Source organism: Callospermophilus lateralis, chromosome 17 (genome assembly GCF_048772815.1).
Source record: "Callospermophilus lateralis isolate mCalLat2 chromosome 17, mCalLat2.hap1, whole genome shotgun sequence".
In the NCBI taxonomy this organism is placed as follows: Eukaryota; Metazoa; Chordata; class Mammalia; order Rodentia; family Sciuridae; genus Callospermophilus; species Callospermophilus lateralis.
In genome coordinates this window covers 72,464,139-72,476,641 of record NC_135321.1, presented here as the reverse complement: position 1 = coordinate 72,476,641, position 12,503 = coordinate 72,464,139, and the positions used below count along the sequence as shown (strand labels likewise).

General features: G+C 56.7%; 1 protein-coding gene across 11 annotated transcripts in view; it reads right to left on the bottom strand.

Moving 5' to 3' along the window:
- Wnk2 (WNK lysine deficient protein kinase 2) overlaps positions 1–12,503 on the bottom strand; it is a 119,427-nt gene that overhangs the window by 12,400 nt on the left and 94,524 nt on the right. For 5 of the 11 annotated variants that reach the window (XM_076836499.2, XM_076836500.2, XM_076836494.2 and 2 more), the window contains 6 exons: positions 11,551–11,639; positions 10,780–11,450; positions 8,601–8,815; positions 7,466–7,636; positions 6,548–6,646; positions 898–942 (listed from right to left, as the gene is read on the bottom strand). In XM_076836499.2, the coding sequence (XP_076692614.2) occupies positions 898–942; positions 6,548–6,646; positions 7,466–7,636; positions 8,601–8,815; positions 10,780–11,450; positions 11,551–11,639 (1,290 nt within the window). The remainder of the gene's footprint in view (positions 1–897; positions 943–6,547; positions 6,647–7,465; positions 7,637–8,600; positions 8,816–10,779; positions 11,451–11,550; positions 11,640–12,503) is intronic. The other 6 variants (XM_076836504.2, XM_076836501.2, XM_076836502.2 and 3 more) reach the window with 4 other exon arrangements.

The following is a 12,503-nucleotide window of genomic DNA, read 5'->3' as shown; positions in this document are numbered from 1 at the left end:
CTCCAAGCCACAGTCGGGGTGATGCTATGAGCCAAGGGGAACCAGGAGCCTCTCTGCTAACCAGAGAGCTTGGCTGCTTCCTGGGAAGATTTTTTTTTTTTTTTTTTTTAATCATCAATGTTGGACTTTTTAAGTTTTTAAACTTCCGCCTCCCTTTTCCCCCCTTCACACATAATTTCTAGTTGGCAACTTCCAATGAGCCAATTTAAAAATCTTTCTGTGCTATAAAATAAAACAACCCCTCTCCCCCACCAAAAAAAAAAATAGGTAATGACCATCTCTTCAAACAAGCTGTTCCAAAATACAGTGTACTTTAGTGGCTAGCAATGACAGAGCACAGACACAGACGGTCGAAAATTAGTGATGAGATTTCACACACATGAAGCTATTTCTACATGAAAATTTCAGCCAGAAAAGATGAAAGAAAACTTAAAAAAAATAAAAATAAAAAAGGAGAAGGGGAGAGAGAGATAGATAGATAGAGAGAGAGAGAGAGAGAGAGAGAGAGAGAGAGGCGTGAGTGGCCCAGGTAGACGAATACCCATTCAGTCCTGGTAGCTCTCCTCGGGGGAGCACTCATCTTTAGCACTTCAAGGAAATACTGATTCCTACGGTTTTGGAAAAGGAGCCAATTAACGATGGGTAATTTGTGGACATTCTGGAGAAGGACAAGCCTGTTAGACGTGGACTGGCGAGACCGCACAAGCTCTAGGAGCCATGGAGACACAAAGGGGAGCCGAGGGCAGCTATCCTGCCAGGCAGAAGCGAAGCGGGGCCCGGCGGGGCGGGCACAGAGCAGGCCCCGGCTCCCGGCCGCGGGCCACCTGGATGCGCACTAGCCACAATAAAGCCCATGCGATGAGAGGGTCAAAGGGGGTAAAAAACCCGGATAATTACTACTGCTGTGTTCTTTGCCTAGGCAGAGGCGCTTCAGGGCTGACCCTGTAAGGGAAAAACAAACGACACAAGACCACAGGGTTAGGCAGAACAGCACACACCGGTCACGCCACCACACTTAAGCCACAGTCGTCAGTGTGCAGGGAGGGACAGACACAGGCAGCAGTTCGGAGAGGAGGGCCGACCCGGCCCGGGGTCTGGGGGTGGCATCCCCAGTTAGTGTGCAGGCTCTCACGGGCTTCACCGAGGAGGCCGAGGGGCCAGAGCAAGCCCCCAAGCTTCAGGGAGAAGTGTTTGTCTCTAGAAGCATATTCCAGAAAAAGAAAATGCAAAGGAAAAAAAAAAAAGAGAGAGGGAGAGAGAGAAAAAAGGAAAAAAAAAAGAAACAAAAAACAAAAAACAAAGCACACCGCTTGGCTTTCTTTCAGTCACCAGGCTTTTGGGAGCCCCACTGGTTGAGGCAGGAAAACCCGCTCAAAGTCAGCCATGGGGTCCGCAAATGGAGCTGGGCACAGCCTGGGCTAACTGGCCACTGAAGCCACTGAAGGTTTTCCAAGTGCAAAAAGATACATTGTTTTGCAGGTTTGAGGCCACTTCCTGATCCCAGAGGGCTGCCCTGGATGAGGCCGGATGGGCATCAAGTAGGGAAGGAGGAGGGTCTCTGTGTCAGGGCTGACCCTGACTTGGGAGGACACTGTTGCCTTTTTTCTAAGTCCACTCCCCCAGTGGCAGGGTGAGGCCTTGTTTTTGGACCACCACCAAGTGGGTCTGGCCCCACCGTCTGGTGCTGGTCAGGTAGGCATTACAACTGAATGTCCGGCAGGGCCTGGCGGGGTGGGGGCACCCGGGGCTGGCCCAGGAGCTATGCCAGGAGGTGCTGTCATTGTGGCTTATCCTACAGTGGCCCAGGGAACTGGGACCGGCCAGGATGAGCTCCGACTTCCCCAAGGTCACTTGACACAGCCATGCTAACATAGGTCCCCCCTTGCCAAAGCTCCCACCCCTCCCCTTCAGGGACACCCTCCTCACAAAGGCCTGCTTAGCACTGTTTCCCAAGACTCTAGAATATCCTGGGACTGGCACTTCTGGCAACCTGACTTCCTTCTAAAAACGGCTGCACCTTTTACTTTCAGGGACAGCAGGCGAGTGTCAGCCGGGCTCCCGGGCCTGAGCCCAGCCTGGGCTTTGTGTGTTGGGCCTGGCAACTTGTGGCTCAAACGCACTTGACTTGAGTCTTTCAGTCCATTCTGTGTGGTCTCTGCGGGGGAAAAGGGGTAGGTGCTTTGCTGGAGACCCTACTGTTCAAACGAGAAGGAGAGAGGTGAGCAGGGGGTCCAGACAGATCCCCTCTGGAGGGGGGAGCATTTTCAGAGGCAAAAGGGCTGTTTCCTAAGTGAGGGAGAGAACCTGAGGTCTGTAGCTGCTGGCTGGGCTCAAACCCCCAAAGCAGGATTCGATCAGCAAATCACCAATGTCCCCTAGGGCTCTGTGTGGGGTTGTAGCTCTGTGTAGGCTGCAACCATCCAGACAGCCTAAGACAGAGGGATATGTCACATCTGGACCCCTTCCCCGGCTGCAGCAGTGTGACCTTCAATGTGGCTGGTGGCCCTGCCCCCTGGACTAATTCCTGGCTGTTGTCATAGTGGGACAAACACTAGACAGGGCAGTTGCTGGTCAGCCTTTCCCAACTCAGGCCCCAGGTGGCTACAACACAGAGAGCTCCCACCTTCCATATCCCTCCTTGACATGAACTGCAGTAACCAGAATACAGATGGCCTAGCCCTCCATGGCCTTCCTGAACCCTGTCCCCAGATGACAGGGGCACAGATGGTTCTGACCCTCTGGGAAAACTCATTGCCTGTCCCTTGACACCCCTGCTCTCAGCACAGGGTGTCAATCCTCAGGGGAGCAGCTCCCTCTTTTAGGTGGAGTGGAATCTACCTCCCCAAAGCATCTCTGCCCTGAGCCCTGCCCTTCTTGTGCCCACTAGAGGGCATCTGATGGGCAAGTCCCCACCAGATCCCCCACGTTTTGCTGAGTCAGGATAGACACCCATGGGCTCCTGTCCCCAAAGTAGCAGTGGGAGAGCAGACAGAGCCAGCCAGAGCGTGATGGTTGAAACCAGACCCTGTCTTGGTCTCTGGGGACACCTGTCTGTCCCTGCAGTGAGGTGAGGCCCCAGCCCTGCCCTGCCCTGCAGAGTCCTCTGAAACAAACCACGCTGCTCACAACAGGCAGACAGCCCACTTCCTAGCACCCACCACCATCCAGACCTTGGCTGGCAGCACAGAAGATGCCTTGGGCACGAAGCATTCAAAGCTGAGGATGTCTGACCGGGACAGATGGCATAGAAAGTGGGTCAGGCCTACAGCAGCTCCTCACATGTGCTTTTTCTATGTCAGTGATCAAATATTGACAAAGTCCACAAAAATTGCAGGAGCAGCACTATCCACACAGACTCCAAAGGGTTAGCCCTCCTGGACTCCCCACTGCTGGCTGGCCCTGGCATCGCACCTCAACCCTGTCACCACCTCCAAAGGGTCTGTCTTACTCAACCGAGTAGCATCAGATGCCCGGTGCTGGTGTCCAAGATCAAAACACCCTTTGGGCTGCCTCTACATCAAGGACCATATTCTCAAGCTGAGAAAATCACCAAGATCTACCCAGGAAGTGCCAAGTCAGAACCAAGGATGTGCTACCACAAGGAAGGGCCTGGTGGGTGAGCAGCTGGGTACGGGGCCAGTGCCGATGGGAGTGTCTGACACAGGGTCCACACTCCCCTAGGGCCTGCCCACTCACTGCAGCCACGAACCCATTCCCTGCTCCTCCTCTTGGGGTCAGCACCCACCTCTGGATCCACCTGCTGCTCCACTTGGTTTTGCCCTAAATGGTCCCCCAGCCCACCCTCTGACCTCAACTAACCCTGTCTGGGCAGCATCTTCACTGAGCTTCATGGAAGCCAAGACCTTTCCATATGCTAAAATATAATGCACATTTTAAGGCTTTTCTTTTCTAGGAAGCGAGGGTGTCCCACACTAAGGAAGGCAATGGACAGAAACGTTCCCTAGGTTTTATCAAGAAGTGCTGGGCTGGGCCAGATGCCTCCTCCCCAGCCAACCTGTCCCTAAGCTTCAGCTCCTCCTCTCCTTGTAGCATCACCCCTGACCCCACAGAGCTGGGCACATTCTGGCATCTTCCTCACCATTTGCTCAGGCTGTCCCTACCCGGAGGGCCCATCCCTCCTCCAGGCCTCCAGACCCATGCAATCTGACTACCCTGGGCCTCACGTGCTCCTGAGACTTTGACCTTCCCTCTAGCCCCTGTATTTAGTGCTCAGTCCTCACAGATCTCAAAGTGCATCCTTCTCTTGGTCACTCCTGTAGTTACTCAGGAGCCAGCAGACACACAAATGGAGAGCTCAGAGAGAAGCCCTAAGCTCTATAACCCAGGGGCCAGCAGCACTCCGGCCAGGAGGCCTCTCCGCTACATCCTGCAGAGCACCAGGGGAGGCTGGTGGCCTCCAGCCCACCCTGGCTGCTGAGCCGGCACTCTCCCAGACCAGGTTCTACACTAAGAAGTACCCAGAGCTGGTGCCCATCTGGGCTCTGCCTGCCCAGCTACCTGAGAGCACATGGGGCTGTGTGATCATCTGAAAAGAAGGAAACAGCCAGGTGTACCTGAAAGGGCAGGCTGTGGACAAACACTAGCACATGCTCAAGGCCAGGGCAGGCAGAGCCACCACACCCGAGGCCGACCAGCCACACCTGCCTCAGACATTCCACACTCTATTCCGTGGCCTTTATCCATGTTGTCTCACCTTTTAAACCCTTTAAAAACACAACCTGGCGTAGAGAAGCAGTGCCAATCTCAGGGGTACAGTCACACCACTGTCACTACACTGCTTCACCCAACACACTGGGAAAGCCACCGTGTGCTCTGCTCAATTCCCAAGACCAACGGCAGCCATTCAAGGGACAAGAGACACCCAGATACCCAGGTGCCTTCAACCCTGGGGACCACCCCAGTGTGAGCTGCATTTGTACCAGGGAAAGCAAGAGAGGCACCAGGGGAGCAGGGCCCAGACAAGGCTGGGAACAGGGACAGGGCTGGCCTGCCAGAAGGATGGGAGAGATGCACAAGGGAGGCCTCCCAGCCCAGGTCCACCTTCACTTCAGCCACTGACCAGAAGCCACACAGATGTGCTGCCAGCTGGGCACCACCGCGGCTCAAACAGGGCAGCCCATCAAACAGACAAAAGGCCAACAGGAAGCCACTGACATTCGCACAGTGGCCTAGTGCCCTCGGCCTGTCCCCACCTGGAAGATGATGATCCGTATGGGCCTCTGATGGGGTGGTAATGGCAATGGTTACTTACTGCAAACATGGCCTCTGGGTCCCCACAAGCACAATGTATCTTTATTGTACAAGCAAAAAGTCATGTGCCCCAAACCAGCATCTCCAATCCAATTGTCAAAAAGTTCAACTTTTCTGTTAAAAAAGACAAAAACCTAAAAAGTGCACAATTTTTGATTCATTTGCCAATCATCATGAGGGTTAAAAATAAGCCGCACCATCGTGTGACCCAAGCAGGTGTGCACTCCTGGGCACTTGGGGTGTGTCCTAGAGTGTGTGAGAGAAGCTGGAACTCGGGTTTGGTTTGTTGGAGGTCAAGGAGCTGCGTCAATGACTTCATCCCTGAGGTTCTGGGGTGGGGATGGGGTGTCAGGAAGGCACATCCAGCAAAGTGCTCCAGTTGGGTAGAGAAGAAAAAGGGGCCAAGCAGGATGCAGGCTCCCAAGGAAGAGCTGGGGGAAAGATGTCAGTCTCATGTCTCTGAGTTAAAGAGGGGGTGAGGAGCAGTGCAGGGGATCAGACTTCCCTGCGTGGGTGTGTATGGAGTCTCAGGAAGCCCTCGCTGGAGCAAATGCTTTTTAAATTGTAACTTTCATTTTCTATGGTGCTGGGGACTGCACCCAGGGCTTTGTGCATGCTGGGCAAGCGCTCTACCACTGAGCTACAACCCCAGCCCCTGCAGCAGGTTCTCAGCATCTCCACATGCAGGGCGAGGACAGTGGGCAGACGCAGAGCTGGGTGTTGGGCTGTAGCCCCTGGGCAGAGGTTACAACCTCCAGGGACCTTTAGGACTGCACCGGCCTGCTACATGCACGTCCTCAGAGTATAGACACGTGTGCAACACACCGTGCATCTAGAGAAGGTTGGGGTTATCTTTTTGTTGTTGCTGGAACTGGGGGACAGCAGACACGTATACTGGCCACAATTGCAACAGAAAAGAAAACTACATCCAACGTAAGAAAAATAAATCAAATAAATGAGGTGACGGAAGAAATGCAGAGTGCCCTGGCACTGTGAGGGGCAGAGGGGCCTGTGGCAGGGCGGGGGTGCCGCTGCACGTGCTTCTGGTGCCCAGGCGCAGCCAAGAGCATGCACACGGCCTTCTGGGGCTGGGGGTAGGGCAGACGGTGGTGTTCAACGGGAAGGGCTCATGGGGTCCACCTTTCAAACTGAGGAGGTGACTGCAAGGGGTAGGGGAGGCATCCTATGAAATGTATGAGAGGTAATGAAGACGGGGGCGGGGAAGGGACAAACCAAGGGCCAAGAGGTGGGAAAATACAAAAGAACAAATACAGACAGATGGACACAGATACGGGTCCACTGAGGAATCGAGCACGAGGCTTGCTACTAGACTTATAGGCCCCTCTTTCAGACGTTGGGTGGTAAACCGTCCAGCCTGCAAATGAATATAAAGGGAAGAAAACAGAGAGACACGCATCAAGTACAGGTTGCTGCGATTCCTCCTCCACACCAACAGCCACACCAGCCTTGTAACTTAACATCCACGGCTCCACCTAGCCCAGCCCGAGCACCAAAGCCACTGACCATGGGAGGGGAAGGAGGCAACGGTAGGAGCAGAAGAGAAGACGCCTGGAGGAGAGGGGCAGGTGGGGGGAGGGGCGGGGCACCTGCGTCGGTCACCATGATTTCTCTGGACAGAGATGGTGAGGACAGGAGAGCGCCTTATCGAGCAGCTGCTGCCGTCCACGGCAGCGTTGACGAGAGAACATTTCCTCCTCAGGGCCAAATTCCCAGCTTGAGAGCTGAGCCCTCGTCCCCCAGCCGTCCCGTGGACTTTGGAAGGACCCGGTGTTTAGCACCGTTGGGCTCCGCTGTGGGGAGCGGGCAGGGGCAGGGCAGCCGGTGCCTAGGAACGGGCGCGGCAGAACACAGCAAGAGGCCAAGCCCTGTCCTTTCCCTGTCATCGGGCTGACCCCTTCCAGTTCTGGCCACTTCCCAGAGGCCCATCTAGCAAAGCCATCACCTGCCTCTGAGCAGCTTACGGCAAGACCTGGTGATGGGGGACAGTGACATTTCTGGCATCCACAGACTATATCTTCTTTTTTTCTCCCCCCCCCCACTTTTTCTTTACAAAGCTGCTCAGCAGCCTCGGCTGCGGCTCTGGTCCCCTCTACACATATGGGCGTGCTCCTGGGACACCACTGAGGCCCTAGGTGGCTGGCACATGCTCGGAGACAGGCAAGCTGGAAATCACCTTGGCCACGCGCTCCGCCTCCGTCACTGGCTAAGCCGGAGCAGATGTCTGTGGACAAGGAGGCTCGGACGGAGCAGGGCTGCTGGGTCTGAACTGCCTTCGCGCACGGGGCTGTGCTGGCGTGGGCAGGGTCCTTAGCGGGAGGGCCTCTGCTGGAGTCAGACAAGTGACCTGGGCGGGGGGGAGAAGAGGTGACAGGCACCATGAGGTGCCACTGGAGAGGGGAGGGTGTGGGCTGGGTCTGCTCTCAGCTCTTTGCTGGGTGACCTTGGGGAAGCTCAGAGAGTCCTGCAGAAAACGGGCACATGGCTGATCTCCTGGATGGAATGTTGGGGGACAAAGAAAGTGCCCCATCTCCCCCAGTCCCCAGTGCCATGCCGGACCTGTGCTGTGCAAATAATTGGCAGGAGACACATCTGGGCCCAAAGCAGCCTGTGTACCTCTCGCTCAAACAAGTCTCCCCTTGGCTTTGGGATCTGGCAACGAATGTGTGTAACTCATGCACGGTGTGGATGGCGTGTGGTTGGTTAGTTTGCCATGCCTTCCCACAGGGCATGCTTGGGGGTTTGGGCTCATGGCATTTGGAAATGCCATTCAGGATGCCTCAGAGGAACCCCTGACATGCAAGGACACTGCCTTGGAGCCAGACCAGTGTAGCCCCAGAGACTGGCTGCTACCATGTCCAGGCAGGAGGACATCCCCATCCTTCCACCTTTCCCAAAGGCAGCCGCTTCACACCCAGGAGCAGACTGACATCAGCCTCAGATGGGGTCAGAGGAAGCAGCCTGCTGTCCTAGGCAGCTTCCTGCAGGGAGGATCAGGTGGGAAGAGCAACCTTGGGCTTCTGGCCGTCTATCACCTGGGGCTAAGGTCTAGCTCCAAGCAGCCTCTGCCTCCACACAGATCTCACCACTCTGCACCAAGCACAGAGGCCGGGGAGGTGGGGGTGATCCCCCTGGTCCTGCAACAACTTCCTTTCTCCAGTGAAAGGCGATCAGGAAAGAAGTGAACCCCAAATGTCCTTCCAGGTCTGGCGGTGTTGCAGTTGCACCGAGTCTGCCTCCCAAGGCTCACTTGGGGGTCCCCCAGCTCCCGCCCTCCCAGACCCACAGCAGCCCTCCCCCCAGAGGCCGACCTGTGCTGGAGGCCACGACCTTGAGCTGCTGTACTAAGGGGTTCAGCAGCTTGCCCGCCTTCAGCTTGCTCTTGCTGGTTTTCCTCCGGCGGCCAGTCGGGGGCGCCGTATGGAAGAAGCCCACGTTGGGCGGAAGTGGCTTGCCCAGGCGGCGGTACAGAGCCTCGATCTCCTGTTTCTGCTGGCTCTGCAGCTCTGAGATCTCCTTCAGGTGCCTGGAGGAGGGAGAGAGGCAGGGCAGGTGGGCTTCCCCTGCAGGAGGTGGCCGGTGGGCGGGGGGGAGAAGAGGTGACGTGGGGTGGCAGTGCCTGTGTCTCTACCTTGGACCACTGAAGGGCCACATGGGGCTTTAAATGGCACTGTTTATATAAGCCAGGCCAAGGCAAGGGGGTCCCCAGCATTGATGCAGGGGAACTAAGCAACTTGAAGTTTTCAAATATCCAGAATCCTAAACACTGCCTTTGCCTTGATGGCCAGGGCGGCACAGAGGACTCCATATAGACACTTAGGCTGAGGCTGGTGACAAAAGCCCAGAGCATTAGCATAGGTGAAGAGAAATAGGCTGCCTTAGTTGATCTGTGAGTTATCTGCCCCACATAAGGCTGCTAAGGGAAGGCGTCTCAGAGGAAGGACAGTGCCACACGAAGGAGTTGACCAAACACTTATTACTGGCCTGGAGTTCCAGGCTGGACTCTGCCCTGCTGGGTCCACTGTTCTGGGTCACGATCATGAGCTGGGACAATCTCGAAGACAGCTGAAGGGAAGGAGGCGGAGGCCCCTTGGGGAATCTCCCTGAGGACTTGCTGGCTGCCTTCCCCACCACCCTCCCGTGCCTTGGGCTGAGCTTTGGGAGGCCAGGTGCCAACCCCACCAGCTGCCCCAACAAGGGGGTCACAGCGCATCTCCTCCTTTTATGCTGGGAAAACATGATTTTCGTGGTTGGACACAAGGGAGCAAGTTCTGACATCAGCTCCTGCATCCTCTAAATCTGCCGTGTTTGCTTTAGAAAAAGTCTTTCTTAAGAAATCCCAAGGTGCACATCAAAACCCTGAGGCTCGGGCACCTGCATCCTAACAAGGTCCAGGGGGTTCTGAGGCAAGGAAGACTTGGGACCACTGGCTACTTCCTATCAGATGCAACCAAGTCCCCTTTATACTAGATTGAGGCTCAAATTCTACCCTGCCCACTTCTAAAGATCACTCCTTCCCCCTGGGCTCCATTTCCCCACTCTCTCCATTTCCCTGAATCCCCTCCTTCAAGGTGCTTCTGGAACTCCCCCTCCCCCTCCCCTGGCTTCCACCTTAGGAGGCCCGCCCCACCTCTAGGCCTCACCCCTCATTTGATTCCATACCACTGATTCTTGGACCCTGGGAAGGCTGTGCCCAGGAACCCCGCCCCCTCTGCTCCCACCGGTTCCAGGTGGTGCCTCTTGGGCCCCTCCATTGTCTGGCTCCACTGGGGGATGGAGCTGCTGGGGCTGCCTTCTAGAACATTCCTAGGGTTTGGCAACTCTTTATACCCTGGATCTCCCATGCTACAGCTGGCCCCTCCTCGACCCCCACATGGCTCCTGTCGACACACAGCGAGTCCTCAGTGTCTCTAACACTCCCTGTGCACTGGGACAGGTGCGTAGCTCCTCCTGTGGGCATGTGCAATTTCTGAGCCCAGACAGCACTCAACAGCCTGCCTTCCAGCCACTGTGGAGTCCCATTAGCCACCCCTACCAGCTTCACTGTCCAGGCTCCCCCTCCTGGACACCTCAGGGTGGCAGTAACCCCCAACTGCGAGACGGGGAGAATGAATGATTGCTGGATGAGACAGAGACAGAGGCCAGCAGAGAGAAAGACGGTGAGAGAGCGGGAAGGAAGGCATCTGTCTCATGAGAGATGTCCTTCCTGAGGGTGACCGAGGAAGAAGACTGGAGGGATGAAGGGACCAGAGGGGAGGCGTAGCCCCCTGAGAAGCCAGAACCAGGCAGGCAGCAGGGTCAAGCCAGCACAGTGTGGAGGACACCCTGAAGGAGGGACTTTCCTCACCCAGCCGGCCAAAGGGACGGGCCTAAGTGGGCCTCGTCACTGCCTGACCCCTTGACCAGCAGCTGCAAGTGAATGCCTGCCCATCCAGGACCTTAACTCCATCCAGCACGGCTCACAGGGCCCACGCTGGCCTCGGCACGTACTTCTCCCGGAGACTGCGCAGTTCCTTCTTTATGTCCGCGTCCTCGAACTCGGAGTCATTGTCGCTGCTGATGTAGGACGACTGGGAGTGGAAGGAGGTGACGCTGATGGTAGGGACCTTCACGCCCGCCCTGCTGGGAGTCTCGGGGCCCAGTGAACCAGCCCTCGAGGACCTGTGCAGGAAGGCAGTGGCCTTCTTCACTAAGTCGCTGGCCACACCTCCGCCACTGGGCAGGGAGGACTGCTTCTGCACCGGGGGCCTCCTCCGCGGGCACTCGTCCCCAGAGTCACTGGACGCAGGCTCGCCTACACCGACCTCGATGGAGGAGGCCGTCTGCACCCGCCGCACCGCCAGCTTCACATCAGGGCTGGAGGGGACCTCGTCCAGGTAGACGTCAGGCGGGGCGGAGTACCTCGTGCCACGGGGGGAGGCCAGGGTCCACTCGTCCTGCGTGCTGACCACCGAGAAGCGGCCCACGGTCTTGGCCGGTGAGCTGCTGTCCTGTCCTGGCTGCTTCCGAGGTGACTCGTGGCTCTGCGGGTGGCTGGGGCGGCTGCCTCCTGTGTCCGTCTCCAGAGAGCTCTGCATGGGTTCTGCTGGGGCTTCCCCGGGGACCCTGCCTTTCGGGTCCGTGGGCTCCATGAATGCGGGGCTTGCGGAAGCAGGGACACCCTTGGATACAAGCGGAAATGAAAAGAGATTTCGTGAAAATACCAGCTGAGGGCAGAGCTCACCAGGTGGCCTAACATCATGTCAAAAAAGCCACCCTTACCTGGGGGGCACTGGGTGCTGCAGGTGAGTCTGAGGCCACCTGCCCTCCGTCACTGTCACAGCCCAGCGTGTTGCTGGAAGACGATTCTGCTGTAGGAACATTGACAGCATTACTGGGGGTGGGACAGGGGAAGAGACAGGAAGGGCTCATGGTGGAAAGAGCCATGGTGAGTCCCTTGGGAGGGCCACTGCTGGGCAGGGAAGGCAGCTGGTGTGTGTGTGTGTGTGTGTGCACGCGTGTGTGTATGTGCGTCCATGCATGCATGCGTGCGTGTGTGTGTTCTGCAGTGCTGGGGACTGAACCCAGAGTCTCGCACACAAGTGCTCCAACCCTGAGCCCAACCCCTACCCAGCTGACTTGTTCTAAGACTGAAAATACATGGTGAACAGACTTGAGGAAGGGAGGAGCCCCCCAACACGACACGCCCTCTGCACTCGGGAGGGCCTGCACTGTTTCCCCAGGTGCCCTTCAGCTTTAGGAGGGTCCCACCAAGCAGGTCAACAGGTCCAACTGCCAACCCTGCTCCTTGATGCCTAGGGAGTGCCTGCTGCTCCTGCAGCTGCCCCAGTGTCCTCCCTCTATGGATGGCACAGTATTTCCAGCTATTTTCTTGGGACTGCCATGAGGAGCCAATAAGAGAAGCCCCATGAGCTGATGCATGGGCACCGGCCAGAGCCAAGACCCCATGTGGCAAAGAAAACTCAGGGACAGGTTGGGGCTGGAGCTGAACCAATGTGCTACAGAAGGACACAAGAGCCAATCAGCCCCAGGGAGGCTGGGGACCCCCCCCCCCCCGGTCACCCCCGCCATCTCAATGTCAGGTTCTGTGTCTGATCATCCGGCACCTGTGGGCCACACCTGACTTTCCTCTTTGCATCCCTGTGGGGGGCATCCTGCAACCCACCTCTGTACACTCCAAGTATGAGGAGGAGCTCGCGACTACCACAAGTAAG